Source organism: Vidua macroura, chromosome Z, assembly GCF_024509145.1.
Source record: "Vidua macroura isolate BioBank_ID:100142 chromosome Z, ASM2450914v1, whole genome shotgun sequence".
Classification (NCBI taxonomy): Eukaryota; Metazoa; Chordata; class Aves; order Passeriformes; family Viduidae; genus Vidua; species Vidua macroura.
The window spans coordinates 83,089,665-83,116,010 of NC_071611.1; the positions used below are offsets into that span (position 1 = coordinate 83,089,665).

The window sequence follows — 26,346 nt, forward strand, 5'->3', positions numbered from 1 at the left end:
ACCAGCCACCCCTGGCTGTCATTACTACCTCTCTTAGAATCCCTCTGGTGGATTTGTTTCTTTGTTCATGTTGTCCCACTTTTCCTACTAGTCCCTTCTGCACCTAAAATATTCTTGACCAGAAACACTTCAAGGAGCAGCAGTTCTCTCTTTGCTCTCCTTCCTTCCCAACATTTCTTTTTCTTGAAATCTGCTAAAAATGTTCCTGTTCTTTACTTGTCTGTAAAGCAGGAACCGGACAACCTGGAAACAAAATTGATGGATGTTTCTATCTTGATGCAGACAAAATAACCCTCCAGTTCCTGAGGTAGTGGTTACAGAGAACAAGCAGACATCTTTCATTAGCAGCCAGATCTCATGTCTGTCACTGCAAGCTTCCAGCAATGCTCAGCCCTCTCACTCACCCAACCCTTTGTGGATGTGCCTCAGGTTTTAGTTAAGGGGCAATAACGTGTGGTTTACATGCAGCAAATGGCAGTCAACTCCTGTTTAATAAAATGCTTCAGCACACGTCAACTTGTCTAAGTATTACTGAATGTCATCGCTTAGAGAAAGGCTTCAACCTGTCTTCCTGCTGCTGCTAGGGATTGGCCTGATGTGGTTTCTGCTGTAGCACAACTAAAGGCAGAATTAAACACTCCACATGACACCTAGCACAAGCATAGGGAGATATGCATCTGTTTTTAAGATATGATAGCAACCCCCCAAGCAACTCTTAGATGTTCTTGCTTTGTTCTGCATATTTCTAGTTTTATTTCTGGCACTTAAGTTCTCTTAGAGGTGTCACTGAATTCCTTGCAGACAGTTGGCTGACAAATGCCTTCTCCATTCAGAACAATTCAAAGGTGGTGGTGTTCTTCAGAGATCCTCCTATCACCACGTTAACACAAGAGCTTCAGAAAGTGCACAGGCTTGTTAAGCATCACTAAGGCTTCATAACAAGATAGCACAATGCTTTATATGGGATCAGTTTAAATCCTAGCACACTTGATTTCACATTTATTAAAGCCCGTCCTATTTTGTACAACACTGAGCATATAGTGTAACTCTGGGAACCACAGCTGTGACTTAGTTAATGATCTCAATAAATCCTACTTAAGCAGAGACAGGAAGAGAATTATGCAAATGACTATTACTGTGCACCATGCACTTGATAACTGAAGACATCCCACAATAAGCTTCAGCACATAAAACCAGTACTTTTAAAACCCAGATATGTGAAAAGTACGTAAGCAAGGGAATGGCTTACAGAATTTTGCTTCAGAAAAGTCGTAGTTGCAGAACATTTATTACAAACCTAGTATTAAAGGAAGCATACAGAAGGAATATGTACAAGGAGGGATGGTTAAAAACCCAAGATGACAGATTTTTCACATATAGCTGTGACTGTGAGAAAGAATTACTTGTCTGAAAAGACCTTTCTAAAACATCGTGATAAAAGACTCTGCCACTCACACTTGGCAGCTAGATAAGATGTCTTCTATCAGCCTCTTGTAGACCCAGGCATCTCCTTTAAGCCGTTGTCGCCGGATACCCACTGCTTCAGGCTTAGTGAGCTGACATACTTCTAACTCAAACTCCATAGTTACTTTACCAAAATCTGACCGTGTTTGACATTTCAGGGTATAACTGTAAAACAGAAGGGAAAACAGAATAATTATTGAACCATTTCATATTTGTTTTGCAATACTATTTTAAATTAATAGAAGCACTTTAAATAAAATACCCCATTGCTCTTCAGAATATTGTGAAACAGTCCACAATTTAGTCACCTGAGACCTTTGTAAATACTGTAGTTTCAGGGCACCATATTTATTATTATGCCCTAGGACCAATATGCAGCACCAATATCCTACACTACCACAAAAACCCCTGCATGCCAAAGGCCCCTATCTTCAGAGCTGGAATGAAGGAAAGTTCCCATGTTTTTCCTAGACAAGAACACTCTACTCTCTGTTGATTGCAGCTCAGCTGGTGCGAAAATAGGAAAAACCTGAATGCAGAGTTTGAATGATTACAATGGGAGCAGGTGCTGCTGTGCAATCTAGCATCCTTCCATATTATGAGTTTGGAAATCCATCGGAGGTTGATGTATAACTCTGATGTTCTACCAATACCCAACACTGAAATACTCAAGAACTTGAGAAAATGCATATTGAAAAGTGAGCACAATGGTTATTTCATGCATTGGGAGGTCAGGAAATAGTCTTTCAGTTTGATCAGAAATAAGAACCAATCTAACCAATCAGTAGCTTAGTGTAGCTAGCAAACAGTACAAATTCAAATAATCCACAAAAAGGAACGTGGCATCTGCACACGTTTTAAAATGTACTGACCTCTTGCCTAAAGGCTAATGTCTTTTAACTGCCAAGAATGAGAGTTAAAAGGTATCTAAACTATTTTCCAAAATTGTCCCATTTGTTCATGTGACTGTGCCTGAAACAGTCTGAAATTTAAAATTTCACATGAGACAGGCTGATGTGATTTTTTTCCTAAGCATTACCCTACTACTATTGGTTTATACCTGTTGGTGAAAGAGCTCTGCTAGAATACACTTAACATAGTTTTGTTCTGTGTGGGCATGTTTAATTGCAGACATTTATTTAGTGCCTTTACACTTTCTGTAAAGATTATTTTACAATAAGGTCAAGAAACTAAGTTTAAATAATTTGCTTTTTAAGGACTGGACTAGCAACCATTTAGACAAATACAAGTTGAACTAATCATATTTTAGACTTACCCCTTCTGAACATATTCCACATGCTTCTTTGAAAGAACAATGATTATTTCATTCAACAGTTCGTCTGGATTCAGCAGATAAGTGGTGGTAATGTTACAGCGTGCCTAAAAGTAATATCAAAAGTAACATCAGCTTGCTAAAAAAAAGGAATAAAAAAATAAAAATCTCCTAAAACTGAAGACATTGCAAAAAGTTTTCACTAAGGAAGTTTCAGAACAACCATGGTGACAAATGCTTCAACATCCCAAATCTATCACCCTGCTGTATGGTGCAGAGCTGGGAAATAGTCAAAAGCTGAGACAGAGTGCTTCTGATAACAAGGAGCAGGCAGTGCACCAGGCAACTCTTCATGTATAAAGAAAAGAGGTTACTTACTACTTTTAAATTTACTGTTATAGGCAGTTTTAATCATATCTAGTATTTCACATAACAATCTTGTGCACTAAGTGACCTCTTGAACAACAAGCAAATGCCTGGAGGTATTGGGAGGAAGCATATGACAATTGTAACATACCAACATGTCCTATATCTGGCTTCTGAAGTCACAGAAGCAGCCAAGAGAAGACAAGACTGAAAAAAAGCTTGAAAAATTAACATAGTTTGAGGATGCAAAGTCAGTAGAAGAGTGCTTCTTGTGGTCCTTATTTGGATTTACATGTATGCAACTCTCTGACATAACTGCTGTAACACTGTCTTGCTGTACTGTAGCCCAGTGTCTCTAGACATGCCTCAGGAATTTTGCATAGACTATAGACAAGAGAAACTGAGGCAGGAGACTAAAGGCATTTAGAGAAAGAATATCTAGCTTCCAGTTGCTCAGGTTCCTGGATTATTTGCACAGTCTAGACTCCTGTCTGATCGGCTGGTCAGGTTTGTAGCCCAATATCTTGTCCTGAATGTGCATGATTGACAGACAGTTCTCTGTGTGGTAGGTATCCCAGCAGCCAATCTGTTGAAGGGACACATCATTAGCTTCTATACAACTGCTTATGCCTTGAAAAAACAACCTGCCCTCTTTCATGGTAATTATCTTTTTCAAACATGTTGCCTAAAGATTCAAGTACAAATTTTTCTTGTATAGCTTCTGAAGTATGTAAGTTGCATTTGAATGATGTATATAGAATCACTAGGGTTGGAAGGGACCTCTGGAGATCACACAATCCAATCCCCTTGTCAAGTCAGGGTTCCCTAAAGCAGGTTTCACAGGAATGTATCTAGGTGGGCTTAAAATGTCTCCAGAGTGGGAGATTCCATAACCACCCTGGGAAGCTTGTTTCAGTGCACTGCCACCCTCAATGTAAAGAAGCTCTTCCTCACGCTGAGGTTGAACATGAGGTTATTTTATGGCCACTGCTCCTCAGCCTATCACTGGGCACCATTGAAGACAGTCTGGCACCGTCCTTTGACACTCCTTTGAGGTATCTATATGGATTGATGAGATCCCCTCTCAGTCTTCTCTTCTTTAGACTAAACAGGCTCAGCTCCCAGTCTCTCCTCATAAGAGATGCTCCAAACTCTTAAATCATCCTTATGGCCTCTGCTGGACCCTCTACAGCAACTCCCTGTCTTTCTTGAATCTGGAGCCCAGAACTGAACACAGCATTCCAGATGTAGCCTCACCTGGGCAGGGCAGAGGGGCAGGATCTCCTCCCTGACCTGTTGGCCATATTCTTCCTGATGCATTCTGGGATCCCACTGGCCCTCCTGGTCCCCAGGACACTCTGTCAGCTCATGGTCAACTTGCCATCCACCAGCACCTCAAGGTCCTTCTTCACAGAGTTGGTCTCTTGTAGGTCACTCCCAGTCTGTTCTGGTACTTGGGGTTATTCCTCCCCAGGCGCAGGACCTGTAGTTGCCCTTGTTGAACCTCCTTAGGTTTCTCTCTGCCCAGGTTTATCTCCAGCCTGTCAAGTTCCCAACTTGACTGACATCGCAGCCTTCAAGTGGATGAGCCAGATCCCCAGCTTAAAGATTGAGGCAAAGAAGGCATTCAGTAATTCTGCCTTCTCTGTATGTTTCATTACCAGGACACCTGTCTGATTCAACAGCATCCCTGTGTTTTTCCTAATCTTACTTTTGCTGATGATGTACTTATAGAATACATTCTTGTTTTCATCTATATCCCTTGCCAGGCTCAATTCCAAGTGGGCCTTAACCTTCCTAGTTACATTTCTGCATATTCTGACAATGTTCCTAGTCTTCTTACATGGCCTGTCCCTTTTTCCTTATCTTATAAATTTCTTTCTTCCATTTGAGGTTCACTAGAAGCTCCCTGCTCATTCATGCAGATCTCCTACTCCCTGTGCCTAACTTCTTTATCACAGGGATATGCTGGATTTGAGCTTGGAAGAAGTGCTGCCTTGAATACTGACCTGCTCTCTTGGACTCCCTTCTCTTCTGAAGCCCCATCCTATGGGATTCCTCTAAGTAGATTTTTGAAGAAGTTGAAGTTAACTCTCTAGAAGTTTAGAGTTGTAGTCCTGCTACTCTGCTTGCACCACACAGATCCCATGTTCCGTTATCTCATGGTCACTACAATAAAGGTCACTACAGCCTTCACATCTTCACTCAGTCCCTCCTGGTTCATTAGTACAAGGTCCAGCAACACACCTTTCCTTGTTGGCTCTTCCACCACTTGTGTCAAAAAGTTATCTTCAATAATCTGTAGGAACTTCCTGGACTGTGTGTGCTGTGCTATGTTGCCCTTCCAACAAATATCAGGGTGGTTGAAGTCCCCTGTGAGAACCAGGGCCTGTAATCATGAGGCTACTTCCATCTGTCCACAGAAAGGCTCATCAGCTTCCTCCCTCTGATGAGGTGGATTATAGTAAACACCTGCAACAGTGTCACCTTTCCCTTAAATTCTCACCTCATTCACCTGACCCTGGGTAGAGCTCAATACATTACAGTTAGTCTTTTACACAATGAGCTTATCACACTGACTTGGCCATTCCTGACAACATTTCAGTCACATAAGCTATCCCACCATGTTCTGTCATTGCATTGAGATCATGGCCCTGTGACCACACATAGATTTTTAGTTCTTGTTTATTCCCCATGCTGTACATGTTTCTGTCTAGGCATTTCATGCACGTAATCAAGCAATTGGGTTGCACAGAGCAGGTGTAAGAGCAATCACAACAGCAATGCATACTCTCAGCATAGTTTGCCCTTTGATCCTCATCTTGAGAGGCAGCCAAGAAACATCTGTTACTGCATTGGTTGGTATGGCCTAATCACCAATGACCTAATCAAGAAGGAAGCAATGGCACAAGCATCACCATTTTGAACCCCACTCCTGAGTCCTTCAGTCTGAAGTCAGTCTCTCCAAATTGGCCAGGGGGCTGCCAAAGATTTTCTTGCCCGCTTTAGACAGGTGGATCCATCCCATCTCTGCTTAACAGGCTACAGTCATTAAGTACAACCCATTGTTTAAAAGGCAAAACCTTCTCAATGGCACAGCCATGAAGCCAGATGTTGATCTGCACTATGCATTTGCTTCTGGCTGTCCCCTTTTCTCTCACTATGAGAAGATGACTTGGGCACTAATGTTTTTACCTGCCTCACCAGGTGTTAACAGTCTTCCTTGATCCTGTCTGTTGTTTGGCTTGCAGCACCATTTGTTACCCACATGATAACATAGTAGCAGGTAGCTGTCCATGCTCTTGAGAAGTTGGGGTACCCTCTCAGCAACATCATGAATCCTATCACCTGGTCGGCAGCAAACTTCTTGTGACTCTTTATCAGGCCAGCAGATGGGTGTCTCTATGCCCTTGAATAGAGTCGCTCACTGCAAGTACTCAATGTTTCTTTTTATGGGAACCTTGCCTGTGAACATCTAAAGCACCATATGTGTTTTCAGTCTGAATGCTGGAGTGTGGAAGTTGAATTGGAGCACTGTTTTTGTGGGTCACAAGGGCTCAAGGTGTCTCCTGCTCAGTGGTATCCATTGTAGGTGGATGGTTCTGAAGCCACAACTATGTCCATTTCAGCCCCTCAGTTCAGTACAGCCTGTTAACTGTCTCTTGTTATTCACCCACCTGTCACAACAGGCCATCAACCTGTGCACACTTTGTGCCTTTTCTCCAGAATGATTAAAAACTGGCCAGTAGGGCTCCTTTCAAACCATGCTGCTTCCTTCACATTTGGTTTAGATGGGCTATAAGTAGCAAGGGCCAAACTCCTCCCTGGATCTCTTGCCTGAACCCAGACTAACAGATAAATGAATTTGGTAACTGGGGCACTGTCTTGTTATCAGCAATAAGTAAGAGCACTTCATTGTAGAATTCAGGCAAGACAGGTCACAGAAGCTTTCCCAAAACCATTTCTGAAGCTACTGGATGTTTTCAATCATAATTACTGTAAGATAATAATTAATACATAACTAATATAATTACTTAATATTTTAATAATACATGCTTTATGTAAGACCTTTGCAGCAACCATACCTTAAGTTTCCTTGGACAGTCTCTAGTGCATCGTTTCTTCTTGCTTGGTGTAAGCATTGTGATCACTTTATCTAGGCCTCTTTCAAGACTTCCAAATATTTTGGCTTTTCTCTTCTTTTGGCTGCTATCCACATGTGCAAGGTCGAGATCTAATTCCACTGACTGACACCTGTTACATGAACAGATTAATCTGTTATTTTTCCCCTCTGTGTTAAAAAACTATTATTTCAAAGATGTCACTAAAATATTACCAGACATGACAGAACAAAGAAAATGGAATCAAGTGCAATGTATTAGAGGAGTTTCTGTTTGAAAGTCTGTTGAAGTTTAAACCCAGAGATGTGTCTAGAAATTGCAGTCCTTTGGAGACCTGGAATAAGAAGGCATCTACATAATGAAAAATAGATCATACTGAGTTTCATAGTTTAAAAACTTTTCTCTACCTTCATTATTTTCTAGTGACTGTAAAAAGAGGTTCTAGAAAAGTTTTTACCAAAAAGAATAGGAACAGCAGCTTGCTGTTGTAACAGGGCTTCCCAGGCAGCCCATGGATTAAGGTAGTCCTGCTCTAAATCAGCAATGTACACAAATAACTGGACACTTACCTTCTTTCAGGAAGAATCTCAGCTGCTAATTCATCTGCATTTGTTCGGTTAGCAGGTTTCTTAATTGGGGTGGCTGCAGTGAACTGACTCTCTGAAAGAAAATGTCCAAGCCAAACCAGGTATGTCTCTGCGTAAAAGGATTTTCTTTTCTTCAGTGACTATTTCTCATTATTAATAACTTTGTTCTAGCACCAGACCCCCTCTTCTATCTCAGGTCTATATTTTGGGAATTATAAAATATGTTTTTGCTACTACCTCTACTCTACAAATTAAAACTGTGACTGATTTCCCCAGGGCTCTACAAGTCAAACCTTAAGAGTAACCATTGCAGTTCAGTACTAGAAATTTGAGGACTAGAATTGCTTTCTTGCTCTGCTGCTGGTCCATGAATAAATATGGAGCAATCCACTGCATTGAGTAGTTGTGTTCTTCAGTGATCCATTTCCATTATATGAAGGGTATAAGTTCATATAGTCATGTTTAATATACAATGTACATGCTACACAATGGTATAGAAAGTCAGTGTCTGCAGAGCAGACACTGCAGACACAGAGCAGTGTCTGCAGACTTTAAAGGCACAGGAGAAAACACCAAGTGAAACAGTCAGCAAATAAGTTGTCACAATTAAACCCAACTTCAATGTTTAAAGTTTCAGCTCTCTACAGAATTGCACCTGGCTCCAGACAAACAACCTCAAAATTTCCAGTGGATTCTTCCACTTTTCTATTTCCTGAATCAAAGATCTTTCAATGCAGCAAAGACAGCTTTCTTTTTTTAATTCTCAGAAATGTCACTAAATAAATGAGCTAGAAAGGTTATTACATTTCCCATTTTGGATAGTATCTCTTTTGTTTTTAGACATACAAAGATGTCAGACATTACAAGTTATGTACAATCTTAAGGCAAACTCATAAACTACTTTTTGTATTGCTCTTCTTTATGAATGATCTCATTAAATAGCAGTATATTCAAAATCCCTTATTCCTCGAATCAGCCTGCAAAAACTTATGGTTCCTAACAATATGCTCCTTAACACCAGAAATGAAAAAGTCTCCTATTGTGAGGAGCCTTTGGCATTTGAAGGACAGAGTTAGCATTTACAGTATCAACACCAAAACTTTAATGGTAATCATTGAATGAAATGGTAAGGAACATATGGGATATGTACATGACTAAACAGGCTGATGACAGAAAATTCTGGTAACTCAGAAAAGCTGACATAATTTATACAGATTTCTGTGGTCTATTGCATAGCTGCAAGACCTACATATTGTTAACAGAAGCATTTTCACTGCTATACTGGACTGCCCCTGTGAAAATGTTGATCTGCAACCATAAGAAATCCAAAAGCTAGATTTCTCTTAAAGCCAGCAATTAAAGCAGATTAACTAAAAGTATGCTTTTATTTTCATTCAGGGTAATCACAAAGGAAAAAGAGTGTTGAGGAAACTGCAATCTCAACCTTCATGGAAAAGTGGAACCAGGTGCAAGCTTTAACAACACAGTGCTTGGCTCCATGTTAGGGTATACCAAAAGGGACTCACACATGATAATTGTGAGCAGCAACACAAGTAACATGCCCTGATGGATGGTTAAAACTTTTGCAGCACCCTATCAGATGTACTAGAAGAAATTCGGTGGTGCATAGGACAAAAAAATTGAGGTGTTTCAGAAATAGATGTATTGGATGAAGAAATATTGTGCTTATATTTGGGTTTCAGTGATTCCCAAGCAATATATATGTTCTAAGCTTTCATTAGTTACATTCTACATACCTTTGAAAGCCGGTGCCCTAAGGGGAACAGCTTGTACCTGTGTCTCCATTTGACTCTTTGCAAGAGGAGTCTTAGGAAGCACAAAGGGCATTTCATTTCTCAAAGCTGGCACTGTCTCAACATTCTCTTTGTTTTTATGCTTCTTTGATGCCACTTTTCTTGTCATTGGAGTTGACAGTGTGAATTCCATATCCTCCAGCTGGGCATCAGGCCTTGAATGCTACAAGAGATATAACAAAAAGAAAAAAGCCATCCTTTGCTGTATTCTGATCACATTCAGGAACATTACAGACACGGAAATTCTGAAGCAGGGTAAAAATATCATATAATGCTTGACTACAGAGCAATAGTTAAAAACTCTTCAATACTTCTGATTCCCTCTACAACTTGCTCATAAGGTTTGCAAGTAATTTGCCGCTTCTTTACCAGCTCTTCTAAATTCTTTAGCTTGCACATTTAAGGCTATTCCTCACCAGCTTACCTAAGCACAGCTAGGAATTTCCATTTGGCTTAATTGTAAAATTTTAATTGCTTCATTTGATTTTCTTGTCCAATATAGCTGCACTTCTTCAGAAACTTGTCCAGCTTTAGCCTAGGTCTGAGACCTTGTTTGTTGAACCTTATTTTTTCCTGTTGGTTTTAAAATCCTTATTTACTCATTTTCTATATGATCAAAGCTCAAGTTTTAGTCAAGTTACCTACAGCTAGAGGAAGGCACAACATATGTTCAGCTATATATTTAAAACACTTCTTTACTCCATTTGTAACTTCACTAGGCCAGGGTCTACCAAACATTTACATATTCAGTAATTTTTATGTACAACGATGACATGGTTTGACACTGGCACAATGCCAGCGCCTCCATGAAAAACCAAAACAAATGAAAATAAGATCTTTTGGATTAAGGACACTGTATCAAACACCTGCTTCATTCCATCAGTATTTATACCAATTTTTTCTAACAGAGACTCTTCAAACAGTGAAGCCGTATCTGTAAATTCCATGAATACAAATGCACATGGCACTTCACTGCACTCTGCCACATCACAATTTTTCCAGACTGGAAAGAAATATTCAGTTGAGATTCCACTGCACACTTAAAAGTAAGATTTCATCAGAAAAGACTGCCATTAAAGTCTAAATCTAATTTCTTTCTAAGTTCCTAATAATGGAAGTTCCCATGATGGTGACCTAGGTTCTTTAATATTGTTGTTGTAGATCTGTCATTTTTATCAAAAGTAGGTGTGAAACTATTCTCAAAGCACCATTGCCAAATCATCTTTCTTGACCAGGTTTAGGAAGAGAAGCAACTCACAAAAATGGCCACCTTTGAATTGAAGGCTTGGACCACAACCTCTTTTTACCAAAAGTCCTAGTAATAATTTAGAAAGAATCCAAGAGAAGAATGGAGTAACGTTTGAAAGGAGGCTGGATAAACACATATATCCAAAACATATGACTACTGAATCCACAACACTAATTGGAACTAGCATTTGGAACCCTTCATCTGATGGCTAGTTCTGCCCTCCCCAAATTTTGTCAGTTATTAAATCAAGGGATTTGTAACTTCAGCCAAGGTTGCTAACCTTTATGGTTCACACCACATACAAGCAGGTATATATCCAAGCATCCTTAGTCTCTAACACCTTTTTGTTACTTACAGGAAACTCTTCCCAAGAACTTACTTCATACCATTACAGTGAAACTGTACACAGTCATTTTAAATTGTCAGTCTTTGGCTGAAATGGACACCATTATAAAAAGCTGGAATGGATGACATTTTAGTAACCCATGTTCTGCTGGTGAGTTTCTGTTGCCCCATGATCAAGGATATCACAATGAGCAGATCTCTCATTACTACTGGAACAGAGAGCTGTCTGATAAGCTCTAGATCTTCTATGATACCTTACTCAAAAGCCCTTACCAGAGGGTTACTAACTACAAGAAGCTGACAGTGTAGTTGAAATCACATTCCATTAAACATGAATGCATGATTAGGATATCTCAGCTATGGTGTTCTAGATGTAATTCATGGTGACTATTTTGCAACATGCTTCTATATCAAACTGCTTGAAGTCAAGCAGTATTATGTACAAGCTTGTGCCACCAAATTCAGAAATGGTTAACTAAAAGGTTCTGTTTGCTTCGTTGTCTTCACATTAGATCAGGTCCAGCTAGAGAGCTTTGCTAGCTGCATGTTTCAGCAAATTCAGTTGATGTTCACCCAGAAGCTACGCACAGGCAAGTTAATTGTGTTCTGAGCACTGCAGGAGGATTAATGGATTGCTGTATTGTGTAGACATGAATTTCACCATCATCTAGGAAGGCATAATGCGTATGTCAATTAGTAGCATTTGCCAATTTACCTTGGACATCACTAGAGATGAAGTAGCTTAACAGTTCAGCACAACTGAACCTAGTGAACCTCCACCTTAATCATCAGAGTGTAGCAGGCTAACCCACCGTGATCATGGAAATCACATTAAGCATATTCAGGAACACTTACGATTCATTATCTATTATGCAGCTCTAGTAGTCCTAGAATTCACATATCAAAAGAGCTGTATGGGTGAACAGAAATGATGTACATGCAATTGAATGAGATACATAAAGTATTTATTCTGAGTGCTTGCCTCTAACACAAAAAGCAGCACACTCAGACCATTTCACAGATGTTTTGTCTCAAGGGGAAACAGCTTATACAAGTCTGCAACTCCACTGAACGTTTTGGAATTTGTCGACTAGACTAGTATTGCTGATGTCACATATATTTGCATATTATATACAACATTGCAAGGATTTTAGCAACTCTAGCCACTACCAAACTACAGGAATAGAAATTCCCCTAAGATATACAAAATTACTTCAGAATCCCAATCATCAGAAAAACAGTAGCAACACATTTCCTTTACTCAAAGTAAACATCTTCCTCTCTAGGATTATGTACTCAAGTGAAACAGATGAGAAAGGGATGACTCCCTCTGATTTGATCACCAGCTCCCATAGTGTCTATGTCATCTCAGAGAACACTGCCCAGGTGACATATCATGAGGTATCAAAAGATTTTCCTTACCAAATGCAACCCTCAAGGTAGAAAAAATATAGAGACAAACAAACAGAGTGCACATAGTCATTACAGAACAAGATCTGGAATCATCCAGGCCACAAAAGAGGAAATTTGAGGCCATTAATAAGGAGGGATTCTGTGCGACACTTGATGCATCAAATCCTCCCAGATGGCTATTCCAGTAAAGCCAATCCAGAGAAGCAGCCTAGCTTGCTAAATCATGTTAATGAGATAACTGAACTCTTTAATGCCCAAGACTTTAGCTGACTGTGTACTTCACATAATATTCCAAGTTGGAAGGGACCCTCAAAGATCACCAAGTCCAACTCTTAAGTGAATGGGCCGTACAGGGATCATAACCACCTTGGTGTTATTACCACCATGCTTTAACCAGCTGAGCTAAACTCAGGCTCATGCTCTCTTCCTGATGTTTAGAGCACCAGAATATTTCTCCAGGCAGAGCTGTGTCAATGCAGAGCAGGATTTTAAAGAAGATGCTGGCCTGCTGAACTCAAGTTTACCTCAAGGACGGTTGACATCGTGGTACTGGTATGTTCTGTTAGACACGGAAACCTTAAACGAACACGCTTGCCACGAGCCTTCTTGGATAGAAGCAAGAGGTATGTTGCTGACATGTGGTCATATTTCCACTGTAGGGTCAGGGAGAAAGAAAGAAAAAGTATTTTAATCTCCTCTTTGGACATATTACAAGTACAAGTCAACCTCAGCCTTCTGAGTATTTCCATGTCTCCACAAGTTTTTCTATTCGATATGCAACCCTAATTACACATAACTGTAATTTCAGACTTCAAGTGATTTGCATTACGTGCCTGAAATCCAGAAAAAGGCCCTATGTTGGTTGTTCTTTGCAAGTTAGTTTGTAGTTCATGCAGTAGCATGGAAATGCTGGAGTGAAGATCTATCTACTGAAGTGAATGCAAACCCAGCAATTCGGTTTATCCAATACTTCAGCAAGAGTATAAGTTTCTTGGAAGTAATTCCTGCCCATTCTTTCTTAACTGACAACTTTTTGCATTATTTTCAGCAGCTCTGTGTGCGTGAAGAACAGACACCACTTTTGACGGGTTTGCAGCATAGTGTAGTTAGTTTGAATAACTTATAAGGGATTAGAGTCTTCCAGGAAAGGACTATGCAAATAGCACAAACTTATTTGGAAGGATTTTCCCCTCTGTAAACAGGTTATTCTGATTATTTGCTATAACTAAAGAACAAAGAAAATTAACTCCACAAATCTGTTAAAACTATCACACACATTTTAAAAGTCTGTTTCTGCTATAGTTATGCGGAAAACCCAAGTGTTTTCAAAAACCCAAAACTATTGTCACTGCTAGGAGGTACAAAGAAGCAGAAAATTCAGTTATAATGAAGAATTTTCAGATTCAGGTAAAAGCTGGAGTACACATCATGCTTTAAGTCTTTTCAACTGCTAACATTTGCACAATTCTTCCAGAAGTATTCAGTTCAACTTTTATCATTTGTCATCAAAAATGACTAAACATACTCACTATTTTTAAAAATCTGTGAACTCCAAAAGCCCCTGTATTTTGTTGACTGCCTGGGCGCTGTTGATTTTTTTTGTTTTTTGTTTTTTTTTTTGTTTTTTGTTTTCCTACTCTTTATTGAACAATTTCAAAGCAAAGAGTTAACCCAGCAAATGGTATCTGTTGTTCAACTATAAATTTCTACAAGTCTGTTCTGACTTTCAGAGATTCAGAAGGATTTTACCATAGTGGTAAGATTTAGGAAACAGTAAGATTTAGGAAACATGAAGATCACAATTAAAGGAGAAAAATAAATAAACAAATTTGAACTTCCGAACCAGTAGCTTGTAGTTGCAAGCTACAGCTAGATTCTAGAGTTCTGCGGGGCCTCCTTAAATCTGAAATGTATGTAAAATGTCGTATTTTGGAATATGTAAGTATTGGTCTGATAACACAGTAAATTTATTTACTCTATTACTGTAGTTAATTACTGTAAATTACTGACATAAACTTCTTACCGCTGTTATTAATTGCAGTATAGTCTCCCTGCTCTGCTCATGAAACACAGAAAGCTCTGTTACACAGTCCTCATCAAGATGTCCCAGCTGCAACAACACAATGGATATTGAAGTGTGAGGTTTTCAATTTACCCCCTAATCCATATCTGACAGTGACACTGTTGTGAAACCCAGTGGGCTGAGTCAATAGTCAATGATGATTTTAGACCTTGTATTTCAAATGTTTAGCATCACAACTAAACATTGTAGGAAACAGACTGAAAAAGTCGTACGACTTCAACAACTTCACAGTCTGGATCCTCACAGCCTTATAAATTCAAATAAGCCACCCAAAAGCAGGTAAGATTTTTACTAGAATGGAAGGTCCACTTTTATCTGCCTATAAATACCCAAAGCTACGAGCCATGCCCATCTCTCACACTGATGGTGCAAGCACAGTAAAAGGGTCTTTACCTAGGGTAACAGTGGCATCTGGTGGCTATGGGAAGCATTGGCTGTCAACATACAGAACTTGTCAGCACGTTCTGCTGACAGCCAGATTATTTGGGTTTTTTTCCTCTCCATACTGCCTTCATCTCTCACACAAGTAAAACAAGTGAGAGAGAGACAGGATGAATATTCTTTCAGTGAAATTTTAATTTTCCAATTAAAAATTGAAAAATTTTAAATTTCATTTAATTTCATTGGAATTTTTGAAAATTCCAATTTTCATTGAGGACTACATACAAGATAAACCATAACCACATCTAGCACGACCTTCATATTATTTGTGTTTTACACATTAAAGAAAGTACTGATCAAGCAGCCTAAGGAAGGAGCTGGTCATTCATATGTGGAAGTACTTTTTGATGAGAATTCAGTTATTCTGCATATTCAGCTGCAGAATACAAGGAAAATACATTTGAAATATCTCCTCAAGAGAAATCAGGACTAAGTAATAATATTTTGACAGCTAAGAGAATCAGAAAACAACCACAACCATCTCAAAGTTCATCTTGTAACAAACAATTTCATACCACGCACTATGAGGATGGTAGTAAGCTAGCAAATACTACATGAAATGCTTTAGTATCTATCTGACCAGAGTACTTACTGGGTATTTACTTTGCCACTGAACAGTATCAGAAAAACCTTGCATGAGCCAAGGGTGACTTAAAAGGTGTTGGATTGTAATCCGCTTCTTTGGGTCAACCTGGTGTGCCATAAAAATCAAAGTGATACTTAAATTGTGGAGAAAAAGTGAAGAAACAATTGATCTTCCACACAGAATGTTAGGGTCGTTAGGGACAAAACCAGAAACCAATACTTCTTCAGAGCTTCACAAAAGGAAGCTCGCACTCAAAGATCTTAACTGTGAAGAGCAGTTACAGAACCTACAGCTACAACAGATCTCCCAGGGATATGCAGCATTGGCTATATTCATGTATATTTGGGCTACAAAACAGCTCTTGTTTTTCTATTAAGAAGAACCAAATACATGCTGTTTGAAGTCTGTTAAATCATGTAAACTTTGCTAATTGTTTTTGAAATCAAACATTTTTCCCAAAGATTTTTTTGCTGAAGGGAATGGTAATCTTCTCTTAAAAAAATTGTAAGAATTAAACTTCCCATTTAAACACAGAATGTTTTTTAAATATTTTCTTGATGTAATGTTTTGAACCAATTAAACAGTACTTTATACATCTATTGAACAGAAACAATAATCTTTACCTGCAGCATCTGGTCAAGGAGCAATGTACTGCTAGGAGAGAGCCAGTTTGGAGTACTGTATTTTCCTCTCTACAAAAAAAGAAGAGGATTTAGAACACTGAACCTCAAAAGTAACTACTAAATTACTTGGACAATAGTGACATCTGTACTTTGTAAAAAAAAACAACAGCAGGAAGATGTGAACTTAGTTTAAAGAATGACTTGCATAAATGTCATGGCAGTACTAAAACCTGGCGGCATTAGAAAGGAAAATGCCATGTTTGAATCACCAGCTGCAGTTTTCGTCCATTCTGCTTGTATGACACCTCCATCTCCACCCACTTTTGCAGCTAACCTGCTCCTTTCTCCATTGCCTTGGTTTATCCTATCAACTTAGTACTGAAGCTCTAGAAGTGCAAACATACTGGATTATGAATGACTGATACTAGCACTTTGCAATGTGAAGATTCCCTGAAATCACTACTTTTCAGACACCAAAGTTACACCATCCTCAGTATTAGGATATTCTTTTTTGAATAGGTTAAATCTAATGCTAAACTTTCAATCATACAGCAGACAGGAGAAAGGTTACAGATCTAGCAAGTGAGATTTTTTTCAAGATAATTATTTACTGTTGTTTTTCTTTAAGTTTTGGTTAGAAGAAAATAGAAAAAAACAACTCCCATATGTGAGGAGTAACAGTAGCTAGAAACCAAACCAAATTCACCACCAAGAATAGTTTATTTCTGAATGAAAACCAAGATAAAAATAAAAATCTGTACAAACTCATTGTCAAATAACGTAACTATCATTTTGTAACGGCAGGTTTATTTCTACAGACAAGTGCCTTAATAACAAAACCGTTGGTATTATATGCAGCCACATTTCTAAGAATGGTATGTATTGCATTGACATCACAGATTAAAGACTTTTAGTTACATCTTTACAGACACTATTAGTAAGTTATTTAGGAATAGTTCTGTAGGCTGTTTTACAACACAGCTTTACTATGAAACTAAGTAACACAGGTAATCTACATTTTGGCTTTAGTATAATGCTACAGAACACAACATAACAAAGAGCAATTCTCACCTATTCTACTGTGGGCAATACTGGATGGTAAATATCTGGTTGTGATATCTGCCAGGCACATAAGGTCATACCAGAAGTAATTTTTTTTTTTACAGTAGTTATACCACAGCTTAATTTTTCAGTCAAAAAGTCAATCCACTGATTCACAAATGAAGACAACATTCCAGGGAATTAACACTGCATGTAAGGCATATGATGTGAATTGAATTCATGCAGCAGATTTGACTTGCAGCAACAGGTTCAAGATGAGATTACAATAAATTTCAGGATTTAAAATATGTGAAACTAATTCCACAATAGCCCTCATTTGAAACAATTTTCAATTCACAACCACATAAAATTAAAACAAATTCAGAGTGGAAATAGCAAGTATGCATCTTAACACCTGCGACATGATTGGTTTTTGACTGCTCCCAAACTAAACTTTAAAACCTCATTTGTTGTTTCAGCTCATTTTAACATATTCCACTGGCAGATGCTGCATTGCTCCAAACATCCCAGTTCACAGTTCCTGTCCATGGTGGACAATGGTAACTACACAGAGTCATTTTTTATATTCTTAATTAAGATCTCCATTTCACATCTGAGTTCTCAGCTCAGTGAATGCCTTAAGCAGTTGGATCATTTACCAGGTTCTGCATCTCGGTGTAGTGAGTACCAAAAAGGGTTTCATCATCCTATGACAGCATGCTCACAGGTGGACATGTTCTCAGTGTGCTCTGACTTTCTAGGTAGACAACACAGTTCACACCAGAAGCAGAGAGGGAAAAGCAGCTCAACAACCCCGGTGTTTACACTTAATAGCAATTTCACTGGGAAATTAAGTGCTTGCTAGCATTATTTGGACAAGACTCCTAATCACATGGTTTAGTTTAGGTAGTCTTGCAAAGAGCAGGGAGTTGGACTTGATCCTTTTTGCTCTCTTCCAACTCAAAATATTCTATGACTATATGAGTTGGGAAGTCACGTAATTTTACTGGCATCTCATCTGAACATTAGCACCTTTACACAATCTCTTTAGATTAGGTAGTCTTAGCTTATTTTTCCCCTTTTTTTTTCTTTCTTAAAGCTCTCTTCCATAACTCAAACTAAGCTTCCTAGTCAAGGTACTTCCTTCTGTCAAGGTACTCAAGTGTACTCCAATTCCAGATTAAAAATCCACATTCTGTTGAAATAATCAGGTGCTTCATAGAAGTCAGACTGTTATGCACCCTGAAAACATTTCCTGTGCAAACCAGTGTCAGTTGCCCCCTGCCAAAGTAGTCCTTGAATACTCTCAAGAAGGGTTTTTTGCTGTCTTTTTAAAGACATATCAGACTCTTGGTGAGAGGAGAATGAGGCAGAAGAATACAAAGCCATTACTTTGCACTGCTGTTCATCATCCCACTCAGACCAAGCTTCATCAACATAGATTTTTATGGCAGCTCAGAAGTGGCTGGCAGAGATGCATGTGTAATGAGGAACAACAGCTGTTTAATCACATCAAGAGGAGTTTACAGGGAAACAATCAATGACTTAATTTTACTATGTACTATTTATTCAACTCTTTTTGGAAGAGGAAGGCATCATACCAGAGGCAGAATCCTGCTTTTCCTAGACATGAGAGTGGCTGGCATTCAAGAAGAGTATTTTTAGCATTTTTTAGGGAGAAGACAGATAAACACTCAGATATAAAAGTCTCAGTTTTCTACTGTATCATAGGTCCAAGCTACAATACTGCACAGGCTGAGGGAAAACAGAAACAAATCCACAAAATACTGATCAAAAGAGAAGCAAAGCATAACAAAATTCAGCAGATAAGCTTTTTTTGCTCAAATCAGAAAGTGAAAATTTCCCATAATGCTTAGTGATTCCTGTTCCTCATGATTCTACTATCAATACCTACCATGATCTTCCTGTAGACACCCATGTCATTATCAGCATCAAAGGGGAGAAAGCCACACAGCAGAGCATACAGCAGTACTCCCATACTCCAAATATCTGCCTAAAAAATGAAAGTGACAGTTCACAAACCTCATCTGTTTAAACCTCATCTGGCTTAGAGACCTATCACATTGTCTCCTTTTGGCAAAGCCCACATGAAACTTGTGGAAAGTAGGTTCCTTAACTCTGGACAGAACTCTTACAGTCCAAGTTGTTATGAATGAGGTCCCTATATGTCCAGTTAAATAAACCTCAAAATTAAAATTTAGCAGCTATTTTAATTGAGCAGCAGTTTTATATAAAATAATACAACTGAGTAGTCGCAAAACCAAATCTGGCAGTGGTTCAGATAAAGCATAAGCAAAACCAATCGATCGGGGTATAGGGAGGGCTTCCCACCATGCCTCACATACAAAAGCAAAAGAATCCAAACACAACTTATATGCTGTATGCTAATACATATTCATCAATATTTTCTTGTAAATCTCCTCCTGTTTTCGATTCTTGAAATCTACATCACTGTACGGCACAGTGTATGCTCCACTTGGAGCTACTTCTTGGCTTTTTGGTGGTCTTTTCAGAGGAAGGCTCACCGTCTTCCTCGCTATCCTCTGAATAACCTGGCAAGTTGTGCATGTGCATTAAGCTTTGTGTTACGTAAGTAAGCATTATGTTCCAAATAAGCCTTATTATTTCATAGATAAGACCATTATTTTAAATTCCCTATCTGGAATTGTCCCAACTTTATTCATCTCAAGGCCGATCCTGCCTTGGGAATTGTCTTGACTCTGTCCATCAATGCCAATTCTGCTCTGGGAGTTTTCTTAACTTTATTCATCCCAAGGCCGTTTTTTGTTTTCAGGATATTGCTTATCTGAAACACTCCATCTTGTACCCTATTTCCTCCTGAACATCTGAAAACATCTGTTTTGTGACACTAATTACATATAATTTTTCTCTATTACTTTTTAACAAATATTTTCTAAAATATCAATATAGTTACAGTTATTAGCATGAATCATATTCATTTATCACAAAGTGAAAGCACACAATTTTCAATTCACTAAAACTATAGCACTATTAAAACCATTACTCTTTTTCTTAGGTCACCAAATTGCTGCATTACCTTTAACCTACAAGGAATTCATTGACAAAAAGGAAATCAAACTCATCTGAAGGGATTTTGTACTCAAAAGTATTTGTGATTATGACAGCTGTCAGTACAGTAACAATCAGTTTTAAAGCCCCACTGTTACTTTTCTGTATAGACATGACAAGGTCTACTTGCCTCATACCGCAACCCCCACTTCAGTCATAAAGATAAAGGAAGTTTGAGAAGCACTGACGTTGTGGAAAACTAAAAGAAAGCAAGACTTAGAGGTCAGGGACAGTGGTGCAAAGGAGGTAAAGGAAAAAAGACTGACTCCATCCAACAGCACAGACAGGAAGTTTGAGGAGATTGAAACTGCAGCATTTTGAATGAATTGACAAGGGCATGTAGCAAACCCCAATGTTCTAGACATGGAATCAAAGCTGGAAGAATTGCTACAGTTTTTGTTCTCTTCAATTTTACTACACTACACAGTACAAAGACCAAGTTTTCATAGAAGATTTCAAAGGCAAAGTACACAAGATACTGAGACCACATAGAAATTTGCAACAAGACTTGGAAAATTAACAGAACAAATTGCCGCCTGGAATAATGTGTTAGGAGGTAGTTATTTTTTGTAGAGCAACATCTGGGGACAGTGAAGAATTAGTCAGAGATGAAAAAGTCTGATGCAGAACCTGTGGTCAGGAGCTACTCCAGGCCATGACTGCTCTCAGTCACACAGCTTTTGAGCGCCACTGAGGCAACATGACACTGAAGAAAGACAACATGGGAGTATATCTCAATCTCACCAGCTTTAAATACATGGTGCACACAGAAAAAAAAAACACCCTAACCCACAATTGTATCACCTACCTCTGAGCCAATGTATGCTTTGCCCTGAATCAGCTCTGGTGCCACATAAGCTGGGCTTCCACAGCAAGTGTTCAGATGGTAATCAAGGCCACCCTAGAATCAGACAAAACTGATGACAAAGAAGCATTGGCTCTAGTACAAATGGTGTCTTCTAGCAACAACATATTAAGAGGCCTCAGAAGTTTCATTTTTCAATGCTGTCTATATACAGTCACCTAACATTTTGCTTTGGTGTAGGCAAAAACTGTCCAAGACCAGGAGACTGCTATAAATGTTCAGATCCCAAGCTGCTTCTTCACATTATCCCGAGCAGCCTTTTCTGCAGCTCCTCCTGTGATAGAAATACTTCCTTTTGTGACCGGAAAGAAAACAGATGGAACTTGGGAATCAGTAATCCAAGAGCTACTGGGCATGAGGCTGGTTGGATATTTTTATCAATATTTAAGACAATAACTTCATGAAGAGCCACTAAAATGCTTCCGTATTAAAAATGTGTTATTCCTTAGCCTGGGCTTTGTTTTAAGCAAATCAGAGTGAGATGACATTGTACCACCAAGATGGTGGTCTAATACTCTCAATTTCCTGCAAGGTGCTTTATCTTGACTCAGCTAAAACAATCTGCAGACTTTGGATCAGTAAGATCTTCTTTCCATTAAATTCCTTCCTCCCAGCACCTATCTCATATGTGAAGATGACAAACAGAGCAGCAATGTAGAAACAAACTTTAAACTTGTTAAACAACTCAGTACCACCATGTGGATCCAGAGGCTTTGCAAAGGTAAGGGGAATTGATTTGAATCGCAATCTCTACACATAGACAAATCATTTGAAAATTACACATGCCATTGAAAATTACTGGGGGCAAATGGACACCAACATAAGCTTTACAGTGCTTTGTGGGAGTAGATACTCTACACACAAGTAGATATACACAAGGCAATCTGTGCTCATACTGGGATGGAAGATGAAGTGTAAGAGGAGAAAAACTGATATTCCGCACAGAAAGTGTAAAACTGTCTCACACTGTTAAGGTCCTACGAAGCAATTAGCAGTAGGACAACTACACCAACAGTTCAAATTCAGGACAAGGCTCTGCACTGCACCCTGAAGTCACGCCTGCAATTTTTATGTGTGCACTGTAGTTGATTAAGCTCTGCTATGAGAGCAACTGACCTTTGGCTTTGCACAAAGTCCAAAGTCTATCAGCTTCAGATTGTGGTCCTCATCAATCAGCAAATTTTCCTAGTAAAAGAGAAATTGGTAATGAATTCTTATATAATGCCAGGTATCCAAGAAACCACATTTTCTTTCACCCTATTTCTTCTTGCCATTACCAGCCATAACTTACCTGAAGCTCTCCTCTGGAGATTTTGGTCTGTTGCTAATGAATATATCCTATATTCCAGATAGGAAATACAAGCTCCTAACTGCTCAGAAAGGCCTAGGTGGCTGCTACACAGAAAGCAAAAACTGTGAAGCAGCAGTCTGCCCTGGCAGAAAATGCAGCCATTGATATCCCAGATGGCGTGAAAAGAAGCAAAGCTGCCAAAGTGGGGGAAGCCACTTGCCCTCTGTTCACCACAGTGAGAACAGCACATTCAGTTTCTGCCCACCCTCTAGCACAGGAAAGACACCAAACTGAGGTAAACTCTGTGGATGGAAACCAGCCTGTCCAAGGTGCTGGAGCACTTTTTCCATGAGGAGGCTGAGGGAGAGATGGTTTTTCAGCCTGTAGGTGACAAAGCTTAAGTGGAGACCTCATGGCAGCCTTTTCATTCCTATAAAGGAGGCATAGAGACAGCACCAGCCCCGCCAGAGAAGCACACAGTGGGATGATGACAGTCAACAAGCCTCAGGAGACTTTCAGACTGGTACTAAGAAAATGCCTTTCTTATAAAAAAGAAAGTGAAGATCTTAACAGGTTTCCCAGCAACATTATGGTGTCTCATCCTAGGGAGAGGTCCAAGATGTGACTGGATGAAGAAGTTTGATATGACACTGTTTTAAACAGGAGATAAAAGCAGAAGCCACTAGAAGTCAGTTCCCGACCAAGTTCTCTCACAATCCTATGAATTCATCAGGTCTCCAGCTACAATCCAAATCCTTCCAAGAGGGATACAGAAGGCTTTGCTTGGAGAGAAACTCTTTGGAGACAAAGATTTCATGAACTGTCTAGTAAAATGCTTGTACCCAAAGAATTTGCTTTTCTCAGTTATCAGTGTCTCTGAACATGCAAACTTCTAACCCCTTCTAGGAGAAATAGTCTCAAGTCTTCCCTAAGCCCATGCTTAATTATTGTGGTGACAGCAAAGCCACAGGATCATTTGGCACATCCCTCCTCTGTCCTTACTTGTTTACATTGTGGGAGTCACATTTTCCTTTGAATGTCAGAACAGAACAGTTTGCACAATAGAGAGGAATCCTAACAACTCTCCCTGGGTACATGCTGGAATAAAGGGGATAGCAAAAATGCCTAACCAACAGTCAAAATCAAATCTGTGTCTGCTCCACTCTCAACTGGAGTGCACTATTCTGCTTCTCTTCCAGAGGAAGCTCCTTCCTCAGATACAGCCACATCCAGCTCAGTTGAGGAACAAAGCAATAAGTAGAAATAATGCTCTTTCAGTAAATGTTAACTAAAGAGCTCTAAGCGCAGGAGAACAGAGAAGATAACTCACACCAGCTCCATTCAGAGAAATAAAAGTAGGTATTCATTATTATTTATGCAAATTCAACTACTGTTCCGACTTACTGGTTTGAGATCCCTGTGGGCATATCCCTGACTGTGCACGTAAGCAATTGCTGAAACAATCTGCCGAAAAAATATGCGAGCTTCCTCCTCGGAAAGGTGGTCCTTAGAAATTATGTAATCAAACAGTTCTCCTCCAGGACAGTACTGCATGAAAGCAGGAAAAAAAGAATACATTTGGAATACAATCATGAAATGTAAACATGAACAAGGACACTGCACAGCAAGAGGCACTCTTCTCTTTCCTTCCCTCTTCTTAATCCCAGCAGCACCCATGGGCATGCCCCAGGCCAGTGTGCAACAGATCCAACAAGACCAAGAGCCCAACTCTTGCCTGATGCTTGCCACAGCCATATCACACTACCAGCACAGGTGACAGAAACTGCCCAAGACATGACAACTCAGTGGCATTTCCCAGGTCCCACATATCCTGCTGGTGCTGTTTTTTGGAGTGTGAGGTGGGAATTAAAGTCAATTTGTTTATTGCAAACAGTGAAAAGTAACTTTACAATGAGACAGAACACATTATCAGCTTCATTTTTAAACTACAGCACCTTGGACACACTCATCATTGAGACAATTTTCTAAGAATTGTTTCATTTGGACTCTGTTACCATCTACTGCTATGGCTAAACCCAGAGATTTTTGCTATAGCAGAAACACCATTCCTTACCTCTAAAACCATGAATATTTTCTTGGGTGTCTCAATCACATGATACAACTGGCAAATGTGCTGGTGACTCAAGTCCTTCATGGCATCGATTTCTAATTTAACACGAGGCAAGTCATCCTAAAAGATCACAACAGCAAGGTATGAAGTATTTTGACAGCCGGTACCTCAAAGTAAACCTGCACATCAGAACTGCTCAAAATCAAACCAGCACCAGCTCTGTCACTGCTCACTTGCCCTCCTCACACACTGGTCAGTAAAACCCAAAGGGGCAGATTTGTGCTACTATTCTCATCAACACTCTGACTTAGTTTATTTAGTTACTTAATATTTAAAACTGTAACTGTCTCAGTTTTACTGCCAGGGAACATTGCCCTCTCCAAATGAGGGCACAGGATTTGTGGTGCCTTTAAAATTCTTTCAATTTTACAGCATCTACCACTAACCCACAGTGACAGGTTGCACCTGCGTTCCTGAGAGCTCCACAGGAACAGCACCTTACCAGCTCTGAAGTATCTTTTGGATTACCTGTAAAGCAAGCTTGTCCATGATTTTTATCGCAACTTTTTCACCAGTGAGACGATGTCGCGCAAGTTTTACCTTTGCAAACCCACCTAGAATTTGAAACAGAAATGTATAAAGCTCTGCATGGTGACAAGCTTTCTCACCCTGATCTCAGTCGGCCTGAAGCAAATACCATATGCACAGCATGTAGTATCATTACCAGAGGAAGAAGCAATTGCTGCCACCACCTTCCAGTTACAGTTCCACAGCTGCGCCCCGCAAAACACACCGAGAAAACATGACCCACAGACTCTGAAGCAACAGTTAATCTCCCAGATAAACATCGAGGTGAGTGCACACATCACACACACTTGTTTGCATTCACAGAATGAGCCCACCTGTGCCGACTGTTCCGTGTAATTCATAGTACTTAAGAATTTCCTCATAGTCATCTCCGGCCATTCTGCGACCCGCAGGACGCAGGCAGCTCTTCTCAGCACCTATAAGGGGAGACCGCAGATCGCGCTCATGCTTTCGGGCACAGAAAGCGATTCAGCAGCAGCCCCCGGGGAAGGCGGAGCGGCTGCTGTTCCCACGGATCTGTCACGGCTCCCCAGCGACAGGCGCGGGAGCGCCGCGACGCCGAGTCGCAGCGGCAAGAAGACCCTCGAGTCGCCCCGTTTCTTGGGGCGCTGCCGGCAGGAGCCGTCCCGAGTGTTACCCTGTCCCGAAGCAGCGACCCCACAGCGGAGCAGCCTAGACAGTCCGTTACTGTTCAAATGTCCCGCTTCCGGCCGACGGGATCGAAAAGCCAATCTCCGCGCGCCGCCAAACCGGAACGGGCGTGGAAGGCACGGGTGTGCCGGGAGGGAGGGATACAGGGAGTGGGCGCTGACCAGAGTGGGAAGGTCTCTGCTGCCGGCTGGCTGCTAACGGGTGCGGCCTCATTGGTCTCAGCCGAGACCAATCCCTACGGAGACAGAAAACAGCGTCTGCCTCTTCCAGAAAGCGCGTATTCAGGAGCAGCGGTCGGGACTGGAGTGGGGTCCGCGCCGCAGGGGATGGCGCCACGCACAAGATGGCGGCCGAGGCCGTTGC

The 26,346-nt window shown here is 40.0% G+C and overlaps 1 protein-coding gene across 2 annotated transcripts; it reads right to left on the bottom strand.

The window, feature by feature from the left end:
• Window positions 1-771: 771 nt before the first annotated feature.
• Window positions 772-26,346, bottom strand: MELK (maternal embryonic leucine zipper kinase). Of its 2 annotated transcripts, XM_054004209.1 has the most exons (18): window positions 26,145-26,346; window positions 25,647-25,748; window positions 25,273-25,358; window positions 24,748-24,864; window positions 24,078-24,221; window positions 22,499-22,567; window positions 21,326-21,418; window positions 19,322-19,420; window positions 16,366-16,434; window positions 15,749-15,847; window positions 14,656-14,742; window positions 13,157-13,285; window positions 9,569-9,788; window positions 7,794-7,884; window positions 7,189-7,357; window positions 2,741-2,844; window positions 1,456-1,629; window positions 772-870 (listed from the first exon to the last, which is right to left on the bottom strand). In XM_054004209.1, exons 1-18 carry the CDS (start codon window positions 26,194-26,196, stop codon window positions 840-842), a joined length of 1,935 nt encoding a protein of 644 aa, XP_053860184.1. In that variant the 5' UTR covers window positions 26,197-26,346; the 3' UTR covers window positions 772-839. The 2 variants fall into 2 exon arrangements, with proteins under 2 accessions (XP_053860184.1, XP_053860185.1); XM_054004210.1 differs by lacking the exon at window positions 772-870 and having other exon boundaries at window positions 1,272-1,629.